The sequence below is a fragment of the Rhododendron vialii genome, chromosome 1a, assembly GCF_030253575.1.
Source record: "Rhododendron vialii isolate Sample 1 chromosome 1a, ASM3025357v1".
NCBI classification, from domain to species: domain Eukaryota; kingdom Viridiplantae; phylum Streptophyta; class Magnoliopsida; order Ericales; family Ericaceae; genus Rhododendron; species Rhododendron vialii.
Genome location: NC_080557.1, coordinates 35907746 through 35932500, shown reverse-complemented (window position 1 = coordinate 35932500; position 24755 = coordinate 35907746). Strand labels below are relative to the sequence as shown.

The 24755-nt window shown below is 38.0% G+C and overlaps 2 protein-coding genes and 1 long non-coding RNA gene across 5 annotated transcripts; 2 read left to right on the top strand and 1 right to left on the bottom strand.

Moving 5' to 3' along the window:
* Nucleotides 1–682: 682 nt before the first annotated feature.
* On the top strand, nucleotides 683–4579 carry LOC131325686 (transcription repressor MYB5-like). The gene is made up of 2 exons (XM_058358086.1): nucleotides 683–3174; nucleotides 3689–4579. Exons 1-2 carry the CDS (start codon nucleotides 2825–2827, stop codon nucleotides 4389–4391), a joined length of 1053 nt encoding a protein of 350 aa, XP_058214069.1. The 5' UTR covers nucleotides 683–2824; the 3' UTR covers nucleotides 4392–4579.
* LOC131325693 (uncharacterized) lies at nucleotides 3630–12124 on the bottom strand. Its single transcript, XR_009199786.1, has 2 exons — nucleotides 11736–12124; nucleotides 3630–4400 (listed from the first exon to the last, which is right to left on the bottom strand). It is a non-coding gene; the product is annotated as an uncharacterized LOC131325693 (long non-coding RNA).
* A 4634-nt stretch (nucleotides 12125–16758) lies between these two features.
* Nucleotides 16759–24090, top strand: LOC131332970 (uncharacterized). Of its 3 annotated transcripts, XM_058367276.1 has the most exons (9): nucleotides 16759–17229; nucleotides 18805–18897; nucleotides 19123–19334; nucleotides 20439–20583; nucleotides 20676–20748; nucleotides 22318–22464; nucleotides 22599–22724; nucleotides 23565–23668; nucleotides 23827–23872. In XM_058367276.1, the coding sequence occupies exons 1-8, from the start codon at nucleotides 16943–16945 to the stop codon at nucleotides 23655–23657; spliced, it is 1176 nt and encodes a 391-aa protein (XP_058223259.1). In that variant the 5' UTR covers nucleotides 16759–16942; the 3' UTR covers nucleotides 23658–23668; nucleotides 23827–23872. The 3 variants fall into 3 exon arrangements, with proteins under 3 accessions (XP_058223259.1, XP_058223263.1, XP_058223270.1); XM_058367280.1 differs by lacking the exon at nucleotides 23565–23668 and having other exon boundaries at nucleotides 16852–17229; nucleotides 23827–24090; XM_058367287.1 differs by lacking the exon at nucleotides 23827–23872 and having other exon boundaries at nucleotides 16859–17229; nucleotides 23560–23674.
* The last annotated feature ends 665 nt before the right edge of the window (nucleotides 24091–24755 follow it).

Here is a 24755-nt window from a genome sequence, read left to right as displayed (position 1 = left end):
AATAGAAGAATCAATGCTTTTGTATATATTCCGAAAAGCATTCTTCTGCTAAAGCATTGCTAGCCAACGACTTTTCCATCACAAAATAGAGTGTGATTCATACCCTACATGCAAACGAGATTTGAAGAGCCATTGAAACATTATTGCGGAAGAATTTGAATAATTTTCTTCAGCATGGCAACCTAAGTAGCCCTGATTATACCTCCTTACATGATTTGCAAACCAATTTGTTGCATCGGTAAATCTGCGATGTTCTTTCTTGCGTACTAACAACTCACAATGGTGGTCACTGCTATTTTGGAAAAACTTGAGGGCGTCTCTCTATTTATGAAAAGTTGCAAGGATGATCAGTGTAATTTTATTCTTAATAAGTACGGTATGGCTGGCGGTTTTGTGGGTCCTATCCATCATCCCAAATTAAATGGATAGCCCCATCCGCGCGTATAGTTGCGGAATAAAACTATAAATGTGCATGATCAAATCTGCTCAATTTATTTAAAATATTTTTAAGAACTCTTTTAAAAAATTAATTCAATCGGATATCGGTAAGAGCTTGATCATTTTTTACTTAATTGTCTGACAAGAACAAGTGAATTCAAAGGAAAAGACCATTTGGTGAAATTTATTTCGAGTTTTTTTTATGTGTACATACAGTACATTGAAATTCGAATGTGTGTTTTTTTTGTTTTTTGTTTTTTTGAAATTGAAATGCTTATTGTAAGTTATGGGTTGTTTAGGATTGAGCTAATTAGCTAATTATATACAGAAGGTCTCTCGAGGCAATCGTGAAAAGCCTCTGTTTGGTTCAACGAATCTGTAAAGTATAGTTATTGATACGGCTACTTAATATTCCATCCGTCCCAATTTGTTTGTCCAATTGTCGAAATACGTGTCTTTTAAAAATATACTTATATCTTACATTTTATGATTTTGAAGATTTTGTATAATAAAACTAATTAAAATCTATCAAACAAGATCCATATTGCATATTAAAAACATTACGAATTGAAAATTATAACCAATTCTTTGAGAGGTCAAATGCTCTCAAAAAGTCAAAAGAGGGACAAACAAATCGGGACGGAGGGAGTACCACATGTCCATAGAGAGTTATTGGGCAGAATTCATTTTGGGGTCTCTTGTATAGATGTCAGGAAGGTAGCTCATGAGGGTGCATGTCTCCCTTTTGGCTACGTATTGATCAGCCCCGTGTACACATTATTGTCCTTTCGTTTTTCCAGAACTCATATACAGAAATTATGGCTCCGTTTGTTTCGACGTAAAACATTTACGATAGTAAAATATTTTTCATGTGAAACGTTTTTACAAAAGTTATTTTTTTCAAATTTAGTTTTTATTGTTTGGTTTGGCATTTGAGAAATTATAAAAGGCCACAAAATAGAAATAGAAAATGTACAAATCAATATGAGTGAAACCACTTTTCAGAAAACAACAAAACGTTTTTACAAAAGTTATTGGATCGTGCATTCGACGGTTCAAATCTCATCTCGACAATGAATGGCTCTCAATCGTTGATTGCATTCGAGCCATCGGATGCACAACCCAATGGCCCGGAGGTGTGCAGCACGTACGGCACCAACCCCAATTCCACAAATTTAAAGGTTACTCCAACATTTTAGGTTGGAACCAAAAAAAAAAAAACCTAACAATGCTTTTGAGAATTTGTTTCTGCCAAACACAAGAAGAAAAGAATATATACCAAAAACGAAATTTTAAATCAATAAAGTAGACAAAGTAAGAAACAAAAGTTTCGTCGAAGCAAATCCAGAATTCCAGGTTACCATTCTACAATTGAAGCTTTTCAGTGGACCCGGAGATCGATGCTGTCGAGCCGGCCGTTCATCTCGGCAAGAATTGTTTGGATCAAATCTGAGCGCATACAAATGTAAACCATTCATTACTCGGTTAGGATACGAACCGTTGATTGCCGAGATTAACGATCGGATCAATCGTTCGGCACCGCTCTACTGGGAGGAGCATCTTCCATTTGTCTTTTAAGTATACATTGAAAAAAACAAAAAACGAAAAAAAAAAACACATAACCGCGACATCATTTTTTAACGATGGCAACGTAGTGGGGCACGTGAGTCACATGTCTACCCACCTTACTATTGGCTTTTATAAATCTACCTGGGTGAATTGTTTTTTCATTATTACAAAATCACACAATGAAATAATATTGACAAATACTCCTAGTATGTACTGTAATTAAATTGAGTGTTAATTGTAACAATAAACTAAAACAGTCATTTCACGAGATACTTACCGATCGATAATTGATTTAAATTAAGTACTAATTTCTTACGTACGTACATATTGAGATTTAATTTTGATCGATCGACAAATTAATTAAATGCTTGAATCTATCGATTACCAACTAAAATATCAAGATCTATAAAATGAACAAAAAATTAAATTCGAAGCAGGAGTAGTCAATGCAAGTCCCGTGCAAAGTGAACAGTACACACCCAACTTTTACGGCGGGTGAACAAAATTGCTCACAACACAACGCACGCGGCAGCGGGAGAAGAAGCTAGCCATGCCAGGTTTCCATAACGAGGATGGTGATTCACGCGCCAAGAGAGCAGTTGAGACAATGAAATTCGATCCCTCCACATCTCTTGCATAAAGGGCTTGTCCACCTGTGTGGAGCAGTACTACTTTACGAACAAGGAAAACATAAGAATAAACACATGGATCGAAATCTCATCATCTAAAAATCCCTATCTCATCAACATCACACAGAGAGAGAGAGAGAGAGAGAGAGAGAGAGAGAAACACAACTTCCAGAGAGAGAGAGGGAGAGATGAGGCACCCGTCAAGATCATCTTCATCAACAACGGCAGCAGCAGGAGGAGGAGGAGGAGGAGGAGGAGGGGGTGGTGGTAAAACGAATACAACGACGCCGTGCTGCAGCAAGGTGGGGCTGAAGAGGGGGCCCTGGACGCCGGAGGAGGACGAGTTGCTGGCGAATTACATAAACAAGGAAGGGGAAGGGCGGTGGCGGACGATGCCGAAGCGGGCAGGGCTGCTCCGGTGCGGGAAGAGTTGTCGGCTGCGGTGGATGAATTACCTGCGCCCCAACGTCAAGCGCGGCCAGATCGCCCCCGACGAGGAGGATCTTATTCTCCGCCTCCACCGCCTCCTTGGCAACCGGTATCTCTCTCTCTCTCTCTCTCTCTCTCTTTCTACAATACAAATCTATCCTTTTGTCGCCACTATATCAGATTTGGGTACTACTGTACTAGGGTTTCTCGATTGTTTTTTCAGCTTGTCACTATTTAGGGTTTCTTTTTTTCCCAATTTAGTAAGCGCTCTCTCTCTCTCTCTCTCTCTCTCTCCTGTAAATCTATCTTTTTCCGCCACATCTGCTTTGGGAATTAGGGTTTGATTGTTTTCATCTTAATTGCCACAATTCAGTGATTTTGTTTTGCTAGTATTGAATTAGCTCATTTCTGATCTCCAGAGTTTCAGTGATTTTGTTTTGCTAGTATTGAATTAGCTCATTTCTGATCTCCAGAGTGACATGAGTCCAGACATGGAACATCTTACATTCCCAGATACATATGGGTGTGTCATACTCCCTCGGCCCAAATTGCGCGAAGAGACTAAAAATCAAATGATGATTATATAATGTGTGTGTGGATTAAACTTCAATTTGTATGTACAGGTGGTCATTGATAGCGGGAAGAATTCCGGGACGAACTGATAACGAGATAAAGAACTACTGGAACACTCACCTCAGCAAGAAGCTCATCAGCCAAGGGATCGATCCAAGAACACACAAGCCACTTAACCCTAATTCTCCCGCAGAAGACGACAACAAAAACAAGCTCTCTTCCTCAAAATTCAATCAGAATCTGATGCCATACGCTGACCAGAATATCGTTACTCCTTCCTTGGAATTAGAACCTGTCGTTAGCAGTAACCGAATTCCTGTGATGAACAAGGGAAATGGGTATTATTACCAAGGCGCAAATCAGATGTTGTCAAACCCTAACCCTAATTTGCAGAATCCTGATTTTTCTGGATTAGGGTTGGTCAGAAGCAGCAATAATGGGGTTGGAAATGAGGAAGACGACGAGGTTAACTATAGCACCGACGATGTGTTCTCTTCGTTCTTGAATTCTCTGATCAATGAAGATGGATTCAATAGTATTCAACATCAAGCAGTGCAACAACAACAACAACAGCTTAATGGGATTGTACCTTGTGGTAGTTCTGACCCTTTGATCATCTCGAGTACTCCCACTCCTCAGAATTTCGCCTTTGGTGCCGGTTGGGATATTGCTCCGATCATGTCATCGGAATCTGCTTTGCGTCACAATGAACAGCTCAAGAGGTTTCATGATCATGTTGACAAGAAGTTCTGAAAGTGAAATCTGCAATTACAAATATAGTTTATGAGAATTTTGGGTCTAGGGTTTGTATCTCCATTTTGTGTGTGGATTTCAAGGTTGTCTAGTGTTCCAATTTGATTGTTGTAGTATGTGTGGTTAATTAATCCTACGTTGTGGGTATTTGTAAACAAAAAACCTCGTATTAAGATGGTGCTTTATGTGTACTGATTGTATTTTACTTGTACAAGCTGAAAATATGAAAAGAAAAAGCAGTTTATCTTAATTGTATATAAGGAAAATAAGCACTTATTTGTTAAATTAAAGGTAATGTATTATAAGAGAATGACCTGTCTCATAAAACAAAAAATAAATACTTAAAAAATAAAAACCTTAATTAGCAGAATGGGACCTGAATCAGCACATTTTCTCTTTGATTTCCTTTTCAATTATTGGTTTTCAAGGGCAACTCTAATTCAGTATAATTTCTCAACCAAACAAGATGTATTTATATGCTAGGCAAATCAAGGAAGTTTGCAAAAGGAAATGAATATTCCATCTTATTGAAAAAAAAGAAGAACTTATTCAAGAAAAGAAACTAACGATTGAAGGCATAATGATGCAAGTGTTGAATTAAATTATATCTTTCAGTCAATTTTAAGGTTTTTCTATCGGCCAGATAAATTTTATTGGAACACAAATGAGCAAGATTTCGTCACAAAAGAAACGACGGTTGGTATGTCGCCCGCAGTGTTATCACTAGAAATGCAAATCCCAACTAAATTCACAGCTACTTCTAAACTGACTAATCATATGACCTGCAATAAGGTTCCTAATAGAAACGAGTGCAAGAAATGGCACTAATTTTGATACAAGTTCGATATATATCACATTCTTGATATCAGTAGGTATAACGGCAATCAACATATCCGGGAAAAACCTTTTATATGAAGATAGTAAAGCCAAGAGGAATAGATAATACTACATGTAGTTTTTGAATGAAATCATGCAGGATCATGTCAAAGAATGCGTGTGAACATCCATTGGATTCGAGGAGTTGAGGATTTTCTGGAGTTCCGTTTCTGGACGTGAAGATCAGAGAAAAAAAAAAAAAAGTGAAATCAACGGTTGGTCATAGGTTCAAATTCTACTCAGGGACGATCACTATCGTCGTGTTATGAGTAGCTAGACGCTTTCGAAGAGACAAATGCTTAGTTTGGGTTTCAAGATTTAGGGTTTACACAGCTTTCCTTTCGCAAAATAAAAATAAAACGAGATTCAAATCTGCTATATAAGGGTACAGAATTAGGAGATTATGTTCATGAAACTCAAAGTGACAATAATCATAAATACCCTAGTGATGTCCCTCGATCAACTCTCACTGATGAGCTAATACATATAAATGTTGGTTTTGCCAAACATATTTGGCAAAAAGAAACCTTGGTAGAGTAGGCATTGTGGATGAAGGATAAATTCGACATCAACGTTTACGCGTGCAATAGAGGTTTTTAAGGGTTTCGTACACGGTATTTTATGCTTATGTCCTTTTTGGAGGAACACTCTCTCCTAAACAGAAGTGCTATCAATATTTGTATATATGCATAAGTCACGAAATACATAAGAAGACAACTTTGATCCACAAATAATCGCAGCGATTATATCAAGAGAACATAAGATATACGTGGTACGTTCATGACTGTATGCATGCATGTTATCCTCGATCTATAACAAAGATCAGCTACCTAGCTAATCCCAAGAAGAAAAATCCAACACATATGCATGCAATAATGGAGGATTAAAATGCACAGGTATGTAGGAAGATATATTGACTGGTAACTGACATATATTAGAGCGGCCGGGTTTTAATTAAAAGATATCTGTTCATTAATTAAAATCATGAACGGATAAAACTTGGAGTCAGATTTGCCTTAGGATACTTTCTTTTTTTTTTTAATCAACAAAAGTAACAATTTATTAGAGAAAAGGGAAAGATTTTCAACCAAAAATTGGGAAAAAAAAAAATACAAGGGAGACAAAGTCCATTACACACCTGAAGGCTTAAAGTACCCAAATAATAACAAATCCTTGAATGTCGATCTCTCAAGATACAAGCTCGAAAAATCAACTAAAGCAGCACTACAAATCGATGGTTTGATGAACTAATTCTATGTACTGCTCTGAGACTCGAGACCCAAAAAGATGTATGGAGTACTCTATGGACAAACTCTCCAAGGAGAAAAGACACAATTGTTCCTCTAAGCAGGTGTCAACATGTTAACCATTCACCTAATTACGTAACAAAAAGTTAAACTTAAATTATACAGTAGTTGGTGGGCGTTTTTCCTTATAAACCTTTTCCTTGTTTCCTTTTGGCCGATGTGGGACATTACAATATCCCCATCTTAGCTTAGTTCTGTACAGCACAATCAGAGTGCTCGTACCAGATTCTAGAGGTGGCCTCCACCATGTAAACCAGAGTTATGCTCTAATACCAACTGTAACGACCCGGCCTAACGTAACCTGCTAACTATTTGTCTAACCACGTTACTCAAAAGATTAATCTCAATTTATATAGTAGTTGGTGGGCGTTTCCTTATAAACCTTTTCCTTTTTTCCTTTGTGGCCGACGTGGAACATTACACAACGAACAGATGCAACTCTATCAATAAATCTAATCAATCGAGATAGGGATGTTTGAGAGCCTTCAATTTTTTTGTTTTTTGGGTGAACAGATTTTGAATTGTGAATTATAGATTCTGGATATAGTAGAATAGAACGTGAATATTTGAAAGTGTTAGGAGGATGTACTTTAGCAATTGGGGGATGGTGTTGTGTCAAGACCGTTGATCTCAGTAATCAATAGTTCAAATTGCCGAACAACTGGACGGTTAAGATTACACACATCACCGAGCAATTTGCACAATTGATTATCGAGATAAAACGGTTAGATGCGCACAATATGGTGCCGCACACAACCTCCCCGCATTCGTAGACGTCCGTTAGAGTGTTTGGAGTATAACCTGAAGAATAGATTTTGATCCATTGATTTGTTCAAAGAAAAAGCTCATTTTGGTGGGTAAAGAATTAGAGACGAATTTGGCAATTTTTATCCAAATTTTTTTATTTTAATTGAAAAAAAAGAAAGAAAGAAAGAAAGAGTGAAGCCATACTGTGACACAGTACTGACACCAGGTAGATTGGTTGAAAAGTACTTATCGCATCATTAACTCCTATGTCTGAATTTTCGTGTGTCCAAAAATCCTCTTTTTATTTTTTACTCTCTCCGTCCCTATTTAAATGATCAGTATTTTATTTTCAACTGTCGTATAATAAGTGTCCATTTAAAAAAATTAATGAATAAAGTGGAGGATAATTTTGAAAAGTGAAGGTAAAAGTTGGTCTGGAAAGTGTAAAGTGGAGAGAAAATTGATGGAAAAAATATAAAGTAGAGGTGAAAGTTGACTCCTAAAAACTGCGTATTTTTTAAATCGGGACATTTAAAAAGGGAACGGAGTGAGTATTAATTAATGACGAATGTGTCCGGGAATTTGAAAGCAGATACATCAGAGCGCATGAGGCCTATTGGTTCTACATGGTTCTCCGGCCCAACTTTAGGTAGTACCTAATGCCCCACTTTTTATTGGGAAAATAACGACCCAGGACATATTTTGATAATTAGTACAAGCCAAAGACAAGTTAAGAACATTAGTTAATGCTGAAAATGCCTTTGGCGAGTATTAATTACAAAACACGTCCTTGACCGTCATTTTCCCCTTCTTATTCCCTCTTGACTAGGATAATGCCAAATATGTTCCAAGGACTTGGGGATGCTGCCGAATGGGTGCAAAGTGGCTAGTTCGGCTGTTCATCTCGGCACGAACACCTCAGATTGAATTTGAGCGCATATAAATTTAAACCGTTATTACTCGATTAAGATCCAAGTTGTCGATTGCGCTGCAAGGTGCTAGCTGCTTGAGTGCTTGGCAACATACCACATCCTCCAAGCATGCATGGTTCGTGGGTTGGGACGGACCCTTCCCTTACACACCAAACGCTACTTCCCTTTGGGCCCGGGCCCAACCCAAAAAAATTTGGCATGATTTTTGTACCGAGAGCTGCTATTGACGCAGACAATAGATCATGACGTGGGAGTCGTGGGACCCGTTACAGGTTTCACACAAACGATCTGAATCATTTGTTAAATTTAAAACATTTTTTTAAAAATTTCTGTAAAAAATCAGTTCAATCCAATACCTATACATAAATACTCAATCTAACCGTTGAAATTTTCATTCAGGTATATGATCTATAGTGGGATCCAGGTCGCGATACGTGCAATACAGACTTTCTGTTTTTGTACCCGAGACCATCAAGTCAAATTCTCAAACTACCGGTCCATTTTTGGGTTCATCTGATTGGTAGATGGTTGACTTATGTACAGTACACTATTGCTTGGAATTAAAATTGAAAAATTTTAAAATCAGCCCAATGGGCTAACATAATAAGTGTGTGAATGTGTATTAAAGGGTGTAAAAAATACATAGAAATATATATTTGGAAAAATGAAGGTCAATGACCTTTTTTGATAATTAATTGCCGTCAATGACATATTGAGAACATTTGTTAATGCTGAAAATATCCTTGACGGGTATTAATTATCAAAACACGTTCCGGACCGTCATTTTCCCTATAGAGTAGTGCTACTGGTACAGCAGCTGCTGTACAGCAGCTGCGTACAGATCTCCTTGGCTAAATTTTGAAGCAAAGTTGGATGATTCGTAAACACCCTTCCCGATATCGGATTGAGGTGATTTTTTTCAGGGACCTTAAATGACGTATTTTGAACAAAATGAGCGGCTCCGATCATCTTTACTGGACCCGAGGCGGGCTCAAAGGGAATCTGTACGCAGCTGCTGTACCAGTAGCATTTTTGTTCCCTATATATTTTCCTTATCTTCTAGCGTACTTATCGTCAGCCCAGTGAACTGACAATAGCAAGACCGATTAAAATTAGCTAGGTCAAGTGGGAGCAAATCCTGTTTGACCTTCCCATTCTTTACATAATTTCCAACTACCGATGACCCTATTTTCAACTTCACAAGTAGTACTAGTAGGAAAAATCCAACGGTCGGTCAATACTAATTAACCAGTCAACATAATTTCAAAACTACTACAAATCTTGCAGACCAAGCAGCACCATCATCCTTTTGAGAAAAACAAAATTTTAATCGCTCTGGAAGTCTTCCCATAATAGACAAAAATTTCTTTTACACTTTATTATTTAAAATTAAGGCTGAGTTCTTTTAAGCTTAATTTATTTCTTCGTTTTGTGTATTTTGTTCATCTTTTTTGAATTTTTGTTAGATTTGCGTAATTTTTTTTTTTGGATTAATCATCGTCTCGACGAGAGGAGTCCAAAAAAAATATATAACTATGACCAAAAGCAAAAAAAAATTCAGTAAAGATGGAAAAAATATTAAACAACTGTATAAAATTATTTGAATTTTTTCAACATCGATCCATTTTTTTTATATTTTTTCGATTCATCTCGTCGAAACGAATGATTAACCTATAAAATTACGTCGAAAAGCTAAACAAAAAATTACGAAAAGTAAAAAATACCGAATAAGTTTTAAACTTATAAGTTTAAAAGAACATAGCGTAAGTACATGCAATGTTGGTGTTTTGAAGGGTAAAGGGAGAAAAGAAAAAATTATGACCAATGTAATGATGATGTTACCCTAATTAATTGAGATTTTCAAAAGGAACCAATAAATTGAATTGGCACAGAGGGAGTAGATTTTTTTTAGAACTAAACTCTATAGTTTGCACTCCCTCCGTCCCAATTTGTTTGTCCAATTGTCAAAATTCGTGTCTTTCAAAAATATACTTATATCTTACATTTTATAAAAAAATTTATGATTTTGAAGATTTTGTATAATAAAACTAATTGAGATCTATCAAACAAGATCCATATTGCATTTTAAAAACATTATGAATTGAAAATTATAGACAATTCTTTGAGAGGTCAAACGCTCTCAAAAAATCAAAAAGGAGACAAACAAATCGGAACGGATGGAGTATCACTTATAGTGTTGCTTTCGAATTTTTGCCCTAATCTAAGTTTGTTTATTGGAGTGTTTCATATCAATCGAGCTTTCTTCTCAACCCTTGCTTGAAGTTGTGTAGATGTTTGAGTAACGATTGAAGATGACTTTACATATTCTATGGTTGTTTGTTCTGAGATAAATTTTCTGGAAAATAAAATTGTACCAAGTGTTTTCGTGTTTTCCATCAAATATATGAATGTCTTGGCAGATTTTTTTACTTTTGAAATAGAGGTACGCTGTATATATCTCGTGTCGACAAACTTTTATTGGGACCCACAATACAGTAGGCTGTAGATGTGTTCCAAAGAAAAGACAGTAGGTACTATTACCAAAAAAAAGTCAAACAAGGTGTAATACAACCGGCCTACAGTCAGGGAAACCACGACAATGTACTTGTTTCCATAACTACCCTTCTAAACCAACTATCTCAGCCCTTCCCAATCGTGAGGATGAAAGCTGGTGGAGTAGTAATTTTTTCAACTGATGTGATTCTCCACCTGACAAAGCTTTAGCTTAATTTCCTCGATCATATGGTTTTGAGTAGCGGACCCTTTAACCAAAACAGAGAAATGGGTACATCCACATGGGGGTAATAGAGTCAGATTTTGTGCTCGTGCATTGAACCAGCCCCGCAGAAAACCATATATTCTTACGTGCTGTGTTTCTGACATTTCAAGAAAGTACTCATTTCCTTGAAAAATCTTAACAACCTCTCTCCAATATTATTATTATTGAATAAACTCTTATTGTTCGGATTAGCTTATGCGAACATCAATTAATTTTCGAAAAATCATCCCACCTTCTACACCATTATTGTCGGGACAAAGTCCTGTACTGATCCCACGAGAATTGTTATATATATATATAGGATCAAGGATGGTTCGAGACAACCTCTTACTAACTCTTATGTAATCCTTCCGAATGGTCAAATGGCTTAAATATCATATGAACAAAAAAGAAAAGAAGGGAATACTTGTTTTCGGTTTTGTTTGGTACCTTCTTGTGTTACATATGGCAGAAACACCATTGGCACATACAATCTACTTAGGGGGTCATGTGTGGCTCTGTTTAGAATGAAGCATTCTTCTTCATATTTTGCGAAACAGAGGAACACAGGTAATAATATTTTTGCTAGATTATGTTACCACTCACCAACTTCAAACAAGAAAACATGAATCTATATATGCAATATTACCAGACACACATACCCGAAAAGGCGAAAAACCGAAAGAGAGGGAGAGAGAGAGAGAAGAAGGAGAATGTAACATACCCGAAAACCTCGAAGCCGAAAAAGTTTGAGCTTTTTGGGAAAGAGAAACCCGTTGATGATTTTTTTCTTTCTTTCTTTCTGAACCCTTTTGCGAACTGCATTTTGGCATGATGATACAATGATGAATGGGGTCACCGAATTCTCAGGAGAATTATCATATCATAAAAGAAAAAAGGGGGAAACAAAAAAAATGGTGTGGGGAAGCTGCAATGAAAAGCATGTGTATATGCAGAGAGAACAGAGGAGTCGTTGTATATGAAAGGTTCAGGCCTATTTTTTTGATACCCCAATTCGAGGATGGTTGGAATTAACCAATCGTCTGATCATTATTAATTGGACCCTTTCGGTTTTCGTTTGGATTTGAATGGTAGATCCTCTCTCTCTCTCTCTCTCTCAAGTTTAGTTTGTACTTACTAGTTTATACCCAGATGGAGTCGACCAAACGTTCTAGTAGTAGGGTCTGAAAATGGCGTCCACCAACCATTCTTTTCGCTTTCTAAAACTGCCCAACGGCTGAAGGGCATATCTGGCATTTAGAATATCCTTTGCTAGTAGTTAATTTCTCGTTCTTTGCTAGGTACGCGTTTTTGGAGAAAATGCACCAAAATTTATAATGCGTGAAAGTGGGTACGTCACTACGTTGAGACATTTAGGAGTTCTTTGATGGAATGGAAAGAAGAAAGTTGGAAATTAAGATCTTCAAATTGAATGCTGAATTTATTAAGTCGATATTTTTTTTTTTTTGGACAAGTTTTAGAGCTTTATTAAAATATAAATGGGTTGATATATACAAAGCTAAATAGATTTTGTTTATGTTATATGCAAGGCCAACCCAAGAGATTTAGATGTCCAAGGCTAAATTGTGGAATGATGCCCTACATATTTTTAGAATTAAACAACAATGATAGAAATGTTTTTTTATATTACTAGTTTAGACTTTATAATCCATGTTAATTACTTTGTCACCAACGGTCAAAGTGATTGGCTTGAATTCTATTTGATTTGGTTTCAAAACCTGGCAGTTACGATAGCATTATTTTTTAGAAAAAAAACATTTCAAAAGAAAAACTTATCACTGAGCTAGCAAAAACATTTGTGTTAAATACTAATTTACAAATAATATTGAAGTGCCACTAAAATTTAAATTTTTTTGAATGCCCGAGGCTCATGCCTCTTGGGGCATTGGGCCTGGGTTGGCCCTGGTTATATGTAACTATTTTCTTTTTAGTTTTACCTATAACCATCATAGTTTGTGGTGGAGAGATGGTAACTGCATGCAGTGGGGGGTTGGTTAGCAGAGGTGGTGGTGGTGCTAGCGATTATGGTAGCAAGTGATAGTGTAGTTGTGGTGGCGAAGCTAGGAGTTGGGTGATTGTAGCGGTGGAATTAAGGTGGTGGAAAAGGACACTACCACTAGGGGCAACCGGGCAAACCACGCCTAACCAAAACAAGAATACGAACTTAAGTGTCCAACTTGCAACCTACAGTCAAAAAGGCCAACAACATATGCAGAGAGGCAGGGCACCAGTGACCTACCATTCCGGTGTTGCTTTTTTCTTCCCTTTTCTCAAGGCTTAATCTATACACAGTTCTTCCTATCGCTCTCAATCTCACCGTCCAAAATTGAATTTCGGAGAGTTCGGATTTTGAGAAGACTTTTCCCGGAAAGAGTTTAAAATTCAGACCATTAATTGCCGAGACGGACGGTAAGATTGAGCGCTGCAGTGGTGGCGGCAGTGAAATAAAAGGGTTGGAAGTAGCACCGCAGACAAACTACATAGGTAAAACTACCAAAACGGAAGCAACAATTCACTTGGTTGGGGGGGGGGAGAGGGGGGGTGTGTTGAATACTAAAATAAGAATCCCCAAAAACCATTTGTGGGCAAATTATCACCACCGATCGATCCACCTTAAAGATTATAGGTCTCCATTGAGTAGTTATCAGTGCTCCATCACCACATGGTGCTCAATAAACCTTATCCATCAGACATTATAACGGAGTCCACACTAATATCGGGTGAAAAAAAAAATTGAAGCATCACGTGTCGATTCTTCGAAAGTATTTAGCAATTTTAGGTCTCCGTTTGTCCATGAACTGGTGCAGCCTCCATTTCAGCTTTACAAGGTAGATGCCGTGCGTTGTTCCAAGGAAATCAGACGTTGTGCTTGACTCAAACTCGCCAATAACTTGTTGGGAAAAAACTCAGGATTATTTTTTCTTCCTTAGGAAAAAATCAACGTGCCAACTTTTCATTCGGAATTTAGAATGCTATATTCTCAATGGAAAGCAGGTATATGGATCAAAAACTTGTAGTTATTCTTTTGAGCTTAATTTTTACCGGGCCACTCCAAAAAATATTTTAAGATAAATGAACGACTCAGATTATTTGTGAGGAATTTAAAAAAAAAAAAAAAGGCCCTACGCACCGATCCGTATATCATCGGTGCACATTTCATCTGTTTCAGTAGGATTTTCGCAATTAGGAATGAAAGAGATAATCAGTGCTACACACAGTCCACTGCACATGGCCACCACACTCGTGTGGGGCCTATTCTTCTACTGCCACGACATATTATTGGCAGTCATATTATACCCTTCTTCCCAGTTAAAGCGCAGTCCCCGCGTGTTTCTCTCTCTCTTCCACCATGTTTATGTTTCTCCCACAAAAAATTTACCCAATTTGCTGTTCTTTCCATTCTTCTACTCCTTGTCTTCTCACTTGAAAATTGAAACCAGCCAAGACATACAAAACACCCATCCAATCCAATTCGTAACCATCCATCCACTGTGACCAATCTATATGGATAACCCATCTCAATTCTCACCTAAACCCTATCCATTCACACAAAGAATAGACAATAAAAGGGATAATTCATTTTCTTGTTTGAAAAAGAAAACAGAAAACCTTTCACTGAATCAATCGGAAAAGGAGGAAAATTAAGTAGAGGAAGAAATGAAATCGCAACCTTTTTTTTCCATCCATTTTTCTCCTTTACATCCCTTGACACCGTCTGATTTCGCAGATTCTTTAGGTGCAGTTTATTAGCCGAAGAAGGGTAAATGGTGGTTCTCAATCGATTCCAAGATCAGCGGCTTTGTGCTCGCACAGGTGGGTTTGGAACCAGTACTTGGTAGCAGAATCCAATTCGAAATCTTAAATCAGTCATCTTTCGTTGTTCACCACCGGCCACCAGTCCCATTTTAGAGAGGCTTGAAAATGAGAGGAGCAATTGAAGCATAGCAAAGTACTAAAAAGAGCAGTGGATCGGTAGACACAAAGAAAAGCCAAAGTGAAGAGTGAGAGAGAGAGAGGGGGGGGGGGGGGGGGGGGGGTGCGTTGGGGGCAAAATTGTCCCGTTGTCTAACTGGTCGTGGCATTATCACCATTTTGGAATAAGATTTTATGCGGTTCTGTAAGAGCATCCGCATCTCACTCACTACTCCCTCTTCTACACTAAAGTAGCGACCCAAACCCTAAAAATCACCGTTTACCAGCCTCGTGGAAATAACCGGAGGAGTAGCTGGAGCTACAGTGCCTCGTTTCTTCTTGCGAGGCCCTGTTCATCAACCATCCATTTTTTTACTATTAAATTTGTACCCCACTTGCCTTCACCGACAGCATGGCCTTCTCCAAGCAGCTCGAGCCCCGACTCCGTTACTTCACCGACGGCATGGCCTCGAGCGACGCCGGCAATGGGCCTTCTTTGATCGACTGGTTGGAACAAAAATTGGGGTTTTGATCGAACCCCCTGTGGTTGACGCCTTCTTTGATCGAACCCCCTGTAATCGACGCCTTCGAGAGGGTGAGTTCAGAATAGAAATTGAGGTTTGATCAATTGGTCGGAACAAAAAGAGGGTTTTGTTTGGGTTGGGTTGAAAAACAGAGAGTAAAGTGAGAGATTGAGAGAGAGGGATAGCCTGGGTCGGAACAAAATTGGGTTTCCTTTTGTTGGGGTTGGGTCGGAACAAAATTTGTGGTTTTGATTGAGAGATTTTTTTAAAGATTAATAAAAAAGAAATAATATTTTTAATAGGATAATTTTAATATAGAGAGTCTGATGCATGAGACATTTTAAAAGTGGATAGCTAAAGTAATAAAGTGACTTTTTAAGGTGTAATTTGGTCCAAAATATAAAAAGTCTAGTGTGGATGCCCTAAAAAATTAACTTTAATAGATATTATTAAATTTTTTTTTATTCATAGGAGCGAAAGCAGTTTCACCCTACTAATTTAGGAAAAATACTTACCATACTATTTGTTAGAGCTGATTTTTTACGACACCGTATAAAAATTATTTAAAAATTTATGAATATTTTATTATATTTCTTTGAGATCCAAAGTAGACCCCACACACTTGAGGTGGACATGTACGGTTAGTGGCGGAGGAACATAGAGACAAGGGTGGGCTGCCGACCCCATTGGCTGCCTAATTTTCATAAAAATATTGATAATTTTTAGGGAAAATGATGGCCCAGTACATATATTTTGATAATTAATACCTTTCAAGGACATGCTGGAACAAATAAACTAGCGTTACGTTTGGAAATTTTGTGGGTAGAGATTCTATTTATTCTCTTCTTCTTTTTTTTCTTAAATACAAAACCTTTATATGAACAGGGGCAAAAATAAACTTTAAAGTGGGGCCAAATTAGTAAAAATAGGGTAAAAATTAGAAGGGATTTCGTTCATGAATTACACATATTTCATTTCTGACCCCACTTATTAAAAGGGCCTTGCTATCCGGAGAGACGATTTGTAGAGAACCTCGAAGAGAAAAATGCGTTTGGCTCCATTTTGGGTACCAAAAAAATCTAAAAAAATATCCATAAATTTTTGAATATTATTTTATGGGGTTCTGTAAAAAATCAGTTCCAGCGGATATCGATAAGTATTACTTTTGGATTCATAGGAACGAACTGCTTTATGTTTTTTTCTAGAGTTTTTGGGTACCCAAAATAGAGCCAAACGCATTTTTCTCTTCGTAGTTCTCTGCAAAGTCTCTGCTTGTTAGAATTTTTGTTATTAAAAATCCTCCGCTACTGTGTACGGTGAGCTTACCCTTTCTGTAATCAACCCGACGACAGACAGGGAATTGGCGACGTGGCCAAATCTGTCACTCCAAAATTCCTTTGGCGCCTTCCAGTAGCCCCAGTTCTCTCCTCTCCTCTCTCTCGGATTCTTTCTTTCAGGGTGTGCATTTGCAAACATGAATATGGGGAGCACCAGTTCTTCAACACTCCCACTCTCGAAACTGGAATTCCCGTCGTCTTTGAACCCTCGAAGGATTACTAGAAAGAAGCTCACGACGTCAACCCCCTTTGGCTTTGGTCTATCCAATTCCAGTCTGTCGAGAGACACAACTACTGGGCTTTCTCTCTCTACAGGCCATTATTATGCCATTCGTTGTTGTTTGGATAATACTAATAGTAACATTGGAGTAATTGAAGATCCAACCAAAGACAGTAGCCCTCCTCAAGTCCAAGTTAAAACCAGGTTAGTTATTACTCTCCCCTTTTCCTATTGATGGAACCATTGCATTCATTGCTCACTCTTTCTTTCTTAGGCTATGTTTGGACAGCAGTCCCACGTTGTACTCCATGTTAGACAACAGTCCCACATTAATTGCTTGGGTATCGATAGAAATTAGAATATCACCTCCAGTACTCGTTGCCAAAGGGTTTTGGGTTGGATATAAAGTTTCCACTCCCCAGATCCTTAGAATAGTTAGTTATCCATACAATACAACTAGAGGCGTAAGAAAAGATGCGCTTGCGTAACCTATAAGAAATAGCAAATCACTCATAATAGACCAGACCTGAGATATCTAATCCATATTTATATTTGTAAACTTAAATGCATTTCATAATGCTCATTTCTCTAAAGAATGGACGTAACGTAAATCAATTTAAGTGAATCTGCAATACTCCAATCTACATTGTGATACTGAATTTTCCTTAGATTTAAGGTGTTCTATGGCCAAGGTACCGGACAACCATCCCTGTTATGTCGGGTTACTTGTGGTTGCATTACTTTCCTTGAGTGGAGAAACTCCGTGGTTGGACTCCCTTGTCATAAACCTTAGTCAATCATGGTTGATATATAGGCTATGAGCTTGACCATAGCACTTTGCTGCTTCTTCTGCCATTTCCAAGCAATCATCACATCATTAATCATTTTGTCCGGTTTCAAAGCTTCAACCTTACAGTTGATTACCCCATTTGCAATGGGATGGCTGTGTCCAGAGTCGGCCCATGCACAAGGGGCCTTGGGCATCCCCAAAATGCCCAATTTTGGGGGCACCCAATTTTCTTTTCAGAAGCAAGGCCCAGTCTCTAGAGCATTGTTACTGACGAGTAGGACTTTCTACTTATAAAAGATTCTTTGCCTTCATTGTTTCCTTCAACTAGCGATGTGAGACTATAGGTGGGAGGCTTTGATTTGCAACTTGTTTGTCCCACGTCGACAGAGCAAAGGCTCAATTGGCAAGGTGCTCACCTATAAAGTCCTCTACTCCACTGTTCCACTTGCTCACAGAGTGGTTGCACGTGGGCAGCAAGTATCGTAATTAAAATTGTTTTGAATGGAAATTTCAAATTTTGAAATATATATATATATATATATATATATATATATATATGTATGTATGTATGTATGTATTAGTCAAGGGGATTTAATACTATAGTTTTGGCTTTCTATGACAGTTTTTTTTTCCGTAAAAATTATCAAGCGTTTAGGGCACCATTCTTAGAACAAGGGCACCCAAATACCTTGGGCCGGCCCTGGCTTTGTCCACCCTTAAACCATTGCATAGTTCATCTGAAATTAACTTTGTGGATGTTGGAGATCTTAACATTTATGATGTGGGGGATTAGTTTTCTTTTTCTTCAAGTTTGTGGAGTTGATACCACAAAAAGTTCTTCCATTGAGATACAATTAGTTATGCTTCCTGGTTTCCTGTTATCTTCAACTCATATACTTCTCGTGGATGCCCTGAGTGTTTTCCTACATCCATTTTAGATTTTATGATGTTGGCTTTCTAATTCTGTATGTGATTTGTTTGTCTTGTAGTACGTGGAATTGGAGGGGCTATTCTATTCGGTATCAGTATGCTGGGAGCAGTGGCCCTGCATTAGTTTTAGTTCACGGTTTTGGAGCAAACAGGTCTACATTTTGCTTGTCCTCAACTTATTGACATAGGTATTAAATTCACACAGTGCTCGGAAAAGAGACTCTTATCTGCGCTAAATCTATGAGTTGGGATATGGTGGTCCACTAGATATTAACGATTCATCAGTGGAAGTTTTTGTTCCTTGATTTTTTTAAAACAAATTGGATTCTTAGAGCTTTTTCAGTCACTAGTTTTGTCTCACTTATCTCTTTTAACAGCGACCATTGGAGGAAAAATATTCCAGTTCTTGCGCGTTCCCATAGGGTATTCTCGATTGATCTTATTGGCTATGGTTATTCAGACAAACCAAATCCTCGTGACTTTGGAGTTAACTCCTTTTACACATTTGAGACATGGGCCTCCCAACTAAATGAGTTCTGTGTTGATGTGGTGAAAGACAAAGCATTCTTTATTTGCAATTCTATTGGAGGTGAACACCTTTTATTGATCCCATTTCTGTGATTTTAATTCTCTACTCTTCGTATTATGCTTAATTGATCTTCTTCTTAACATTGAATTGGCCATCTTTTTCATTGACAACATTCATCTTGACTATCTGTATTTGAGGCCAAATATTTGGGTGATTGATTTAATCAACTTCCACTTATGTCGTTGCTACTAAAATTTTCCCAGGATAGCCCAGAAATGGTTTTGTTCATTGATAAGGTCTTCTTTTAAGGAGTGTGATGAACTGCAAAACTTCCTCACATCCTACCTGTCATACGGCTCAAATTGCTCATCATCCTTTGATGCTTTCAAGAAACTTAACCACTCATTAACAACCACATAAATTTTCACCTTTAAAACGGTAAAAGACCTACTTTCGCCACCCCATACTGTATACTATAGATGAAGAAACCCCAGATAACATGACCGCATGTCCTCTCTATGCCAGATTTGCCAATTACCTCTGGCAAAAGACTTTCAACCAAGAAGTTACACACTTGTTAAAATCAAAACCACATCCACAATCTGCTACGAAAGCTTACTGAGAATAAAAAATTGAGCTTGCAGTCACTTTAGTAAACCTCAAGGCAAGAATGTATGCAGCACTTATAGACACACCCAACCGGACTAATTGGTTCGTAATCTCTGATGTCAACTACACCACATTTCCCAGGCCCCCGTCATACATTTTAAGACACGGTCACTGTTGAAATTTCTCTCAAACACATAGTTTCGTGAAAGAATTACGAAGCTATAATCACCTTATCTCACCACATTTCAACACTCAGGAAAAACGCTATGGTGAACCTGTCTAGCCCAGGAGCTTTCTCATCCTGGCCAAGTTCCTTTAAGTGAAAAAGGCTGACAACCATTTTGGAGTCTCATAATATGCTTGACTTGGTCTCTGATTTACGCTATTCTTCTGATTTAATCACGTATTCTTCATTCAATGGTGTATTCACACATTCCCTTTCCTGCTGATGTCTTAAAAGGAGTGCTAGGTTATTTGCATTCCTTTGAAATCTTTCTATAGATAATAGCAAAAATGATACACATATAAGAAAGATTCCTTTTCGCTTTCATGAAGGAGTTGTTGGTCTTCAGGCAGCTGTGATGGAACCCGAAATCTGTAGGGGCATTACTATTCTAAACATATCTCTACGTATGCTTCATATTAAGAAGCAACCATGGTATGGAAGACCTCTAATCAGATCATTTCAAAGTTTGCTGAGGTAAACTTGGATATATAATGGTTTCTATTGGCTTACTTCGTTATATTGAACTTTCGAATTATCTTAAACATACTTGATATATTTCTTGTCAGGAATACTGCAGTGGGCAAATTCTTTTTTAAATCTGTTGCCACGCCAGAGTCAGTGAGGAGTATTCTTTGTCAGGTATTCCTCCATGACGCCGTGGATTTGTACTCAGTACTTATTCTCACGAAAAGATGATGATGTTGTCAAGAGGTTTAAGAGGAAAGAAGCATACTTTGTTCAGAGTATTTGATGGATAGTAGTTTACTGGACTGTGAATAGACTAGGTTCCACTAGCACGAATTCATCACCCTTTTGAAAGATTCTAGATCCAAACTTAATTGAATACGTATTACCCTAGTCAGAAAATGGAGAGATGAAAACTCGTCAATAAAAATCTGAAACAAATGTGGGACGATTTTGAATTGTGATGCTTTAGGCATAGGTGATGCAAAAACATCCTGTAATTATAGAGAAAGTAGGGCATAAAAATCTTTAAGATACTTTATGCGAGAATCTAGGGAAATGATGGTGAGTGAGCCTGCTGATAGCCGATGTGGAGTCTACTTTTTTTTTGGGTAAGGTAATCCATTAGACTAACAAACCAAGAAATATGGACCAAGGGTATGGCCTTGAGAATACAATCAATGAAAACAGAAAACATGAAAGAAACAACTCAGGCTCTCCCAAACAAGAACAAACCCACTAGACTATCAAACAGAAAACAGAAAACATGGAGTTGTTCATTGTATCTAGCCAAATGGGAAAAGAACTACTGGCCTTGAATCGGACAGAAATGCTCCCAACACTATCTTTAAGAATTTGCTCACTCACAACAACTCATCAACTTATCATAATTCTTAGACATCCCTATGTCCTCTAAAGTCTAAATTAGCATTCTACCCTCCAAATCACAATTCTCGGTTACAATTAAAATCACTTCCCAAGAACTGCAACTGATAATAGCTTACCTGTGGGACAAAAGCTTTGATTTTTTCCAGTCCTATTTATTTTGAAGTAAAAATGTTGCAACATTGTCTTCCTGTGTTGGATAAGTTGATGTATATTGTTGGACACATTTCCTAAGTACTTTAAGGCTTGAGGACAATCGGTGACTTAACGTGGTATTAGTTTTGGCTTATAGGTCTTGGGTTCAAGTCCCCCAATTTGTATTTGTTCCGCATTCTCATTCTGCTTCTTGCTACTTCCATTTTGTTTCTTCCAATAGAGGGACGTTTCATCTCAACATACATGATGGGGGTACAACACCATCTATAGTACTTTGCTACTTTGCATGCCTTGAAATGGAAACATTATTGTCTTCTGGCATACAAATGGGTATCGTCCTTGAAACTAGAATGATATACCAACAATGAGACCATTTCAGAGCTTTCCTCCCGATCCCACCCATAGCAAACATAGTTGACTGTGCTGAAATAAACATAAATTTCCATGTGAAAGCTTGGAGTGACCTTCGTAATGAATAATGGAGACTTTTAACACTTGTGGCAACAAGCTTTTCAAGTGATGATCTTCTGTGTTTGGTATTCATGGCATGTTAGCAGTTTCCTCGGAATGGATCTTGTCAAGTACTTGAATCCTCTTTAACCATTGTTTAAATGACATCTGTAGATTGCTGTTTTAAAGAACATCCAAATACTTGTTTTTGTGAAAAATGGTGTAAAATGAAGCATATTCTGCTTCTTTCAGTGTTACCACGACACGTCCCAGGTGACAGAAGAATTAGTTCAGAGTATCCTTCTTCCCGGGCTTGAGCCTGGTGCTGTGGATGTGTTTCTGGAGTTTATTTGTTATTCAGGGGGCCCTCTTCCGGAGGAACTATTGCCTCAAGTCAAGGTCAAATTCTTAAATTTGATCCCTATTATTATGTCTCAATATTTGTCTCGCGTTATGTTTTTCTTTGGATGACACGGATCTCTCTCTCTCTCTCTCTCTCTCTCTCTCTCTCTCTCTCTCTCTCCACAATTTAGTGCCCTGTTTTGATAGCATGGGGTGACAAGGATCCATGGGAACCCATTGAGCTGGGAAGAGCCTACGGTAAATTTGATTCTGTGGAAGACTTCATTGCGCTCCCTAACGTTGGCCATTGCCCTCAGGTGTCTCTCTTTCTCTCTCCCTCAGCATGTGTGTGTGTGTGTGTCTCCCGAGCTCATGTTACATGATCTCAAATACAGGTGTCGGCTGCAGACACATATAAAATTATTGGACTTATTTTTCAGTCCTAGCCCCTAGGACATGTAGACACAGCAAAATATTCATATTTCCACTACAGTCCTTTAATTTTATGGAAAAGGGTGGGTGATTTGCAATAGCAAGTGGAGTGGTAGCTAAGTGGTAGGTATCATGTACTTCCATGCATTTGACATGGGTTCAGCGTCAAACCTCACAACTAACAATGCTGACTTTCACCGAGCAAAAGAAAAAAGGGTGTTCACAATAGGCCAACATTGCATGTCATTGGAGATTTATGCACACGATGATACCAGCATATTACGAAATAGTTTTATGGGTGAGTGCCAATTGGCATGTTACACATCTGACACGGATCCCATTTCCTACCAAACCATCCGGTGTCTGATACGTACATTGACACATTTAGAAGAGTCCATGTACCATAAACAACTATGAAGGGGCCAACAGTGACAGTGTGCACATTGATTTGTGATATATAGTTCTATCTGGTTCCATTTTACGGGTATTATGGAACGCCATCTTGGAGAACTGAGACTATAATTTCTATGTCTACAATATAAGTTTGAAAGGCTATTTTTGACTTTGTACCACACTAGGACCCTTGGCTTCTTGTCCCTCCAAAAAGAACTACTATTATCTACTTGACCTTGTCTACTCATGCTATTGACTCCTTTGAACTTTTACGAGTTCTTTTTCGACAATTTACTCTGTTTTTTATCATCGTTTTGTTGATGTGAGTGAAGGATGAAGCACCTCATCTTGTCAACCCGCTTGTTGAGTCCTTTGTGGCACGTCATGCGACACCACAACCTAGTATTTCCGCGAATGCTATATAATGCATTTCCAGGTTAAGATTTTTTGCTTTTTCTTGGTGCTTTGAGTAGACGTCTTGGATTTGCTCAGCATCCATTGCCAATCAAGCACTGATGCTCTCTCTCTCTCTCTCTCTCTCTCTCTCTCTCTCTCTCTCTCTCTCTCTCTCTCTCTCTCCTTGTTTGTTTTCAGGGAGCATTTCAGAGCAGAAACAAGGGTGAATTACTTCGAAGTCTGAGATGCATGCTGAGCAGTTAGATTTTCGGTTTTCTGTATGGTTTGGTAACCTGTCAAAATGTCTACCAGTTAAGATGTCTGAAAATATGTATAGAGATTCTCTAGGTAACACTTACTTGTATAGAAGTTGAAGTTACTGGTCTTGGTACTATATCCAGCACCTTTCTATGGGGCCACCTTTTCGTTCACTTGCTTATGGCAAATTTGTTCAGCTACAAATTGCATGTTGCTTTGCTTCTTGACTTACTGTTTATTTTAACACCAAGTATTTTAACTAACAAAGTCCATTAATTTAAAGTCAAGGTAGACCTGCCGTTCATTTTGTTCATATTGTCAAATTTGTGGGCTGTATCAAAAAAGAGATCAACGGCCCCTCTCAGCGCCGAGTCTGCCCTTGTGACTACGATTTTTCTGTGATTTCAAGGATAAAGTTTAAAAGAATATATTTCGTAAATATGAGTGTCCGATGCACAATCAATGTTATTAGCTACAAACTCAATGAGCTGAATAATGAACGTTGTTGATACGCTAGCAGTCCAGAGATGGACCTCATTAGAAGAGCACAGTATTTTTTGGTGCCATATTGAAAGCTTGAAGTCCGGTATCAATCTCACCTTCCTACGTTTACTTGCCCCTTCGAATTGTGCAGTTCACCTTTTGGACCAGAAAAAGATGATGAAATGAACAAGCCTATACTTTACCTGAAGAGAAAAATTGTCAATCTGAGGTGGTGAGGTGTGTTTACAGTCTTGAGATTCTGGAGGGAAAAATGATACCCCGCAAATTAACACAACCATAATGTACTTAGAAATCACGGCATTTGGACACATTCCTCTAAACTTTTTCAAATTTGAACTGCAAGCACTTGAGCAGGCTAAACGGGA

Coding starts and splice junctions, on each gene's coding strand:
- LOC131325686 (XM_058358086.1), top strand. CDS start 2,825: ATGAGGCACCCGTCAAGATCATCTTCATCAACAACGGCAGCAGCAGGA. Junction 3,175..3,688: donor CACCGCCTCCTTGGCAACCG/GTATCTCTCTCT, acceptor TTGTATGTACAG/GTGGTCATTGATAGCGGGAA.
- LOC131332970 (XM_058367276.1), top strand. CDS start 16,943: ATGAATATGGGGAGCACCAGTTCTTCAACACTCCCACTCTCGAAACTG. Junction 17,230..18,804: donor CAAGTCCAAGTTAAAACCAG/GTTAGTTATTAC, acceptor TTTGTCTTGTAG/TACGTGGAATTGGAGGGGCT. Junction 20,584..20,675: donor TCATTTCAAAGTTTGCTGAG/GTAAACTTGGAT, acceptor ATTTCTTGTCAG/GAATACTGCAGTGGGCAAAT.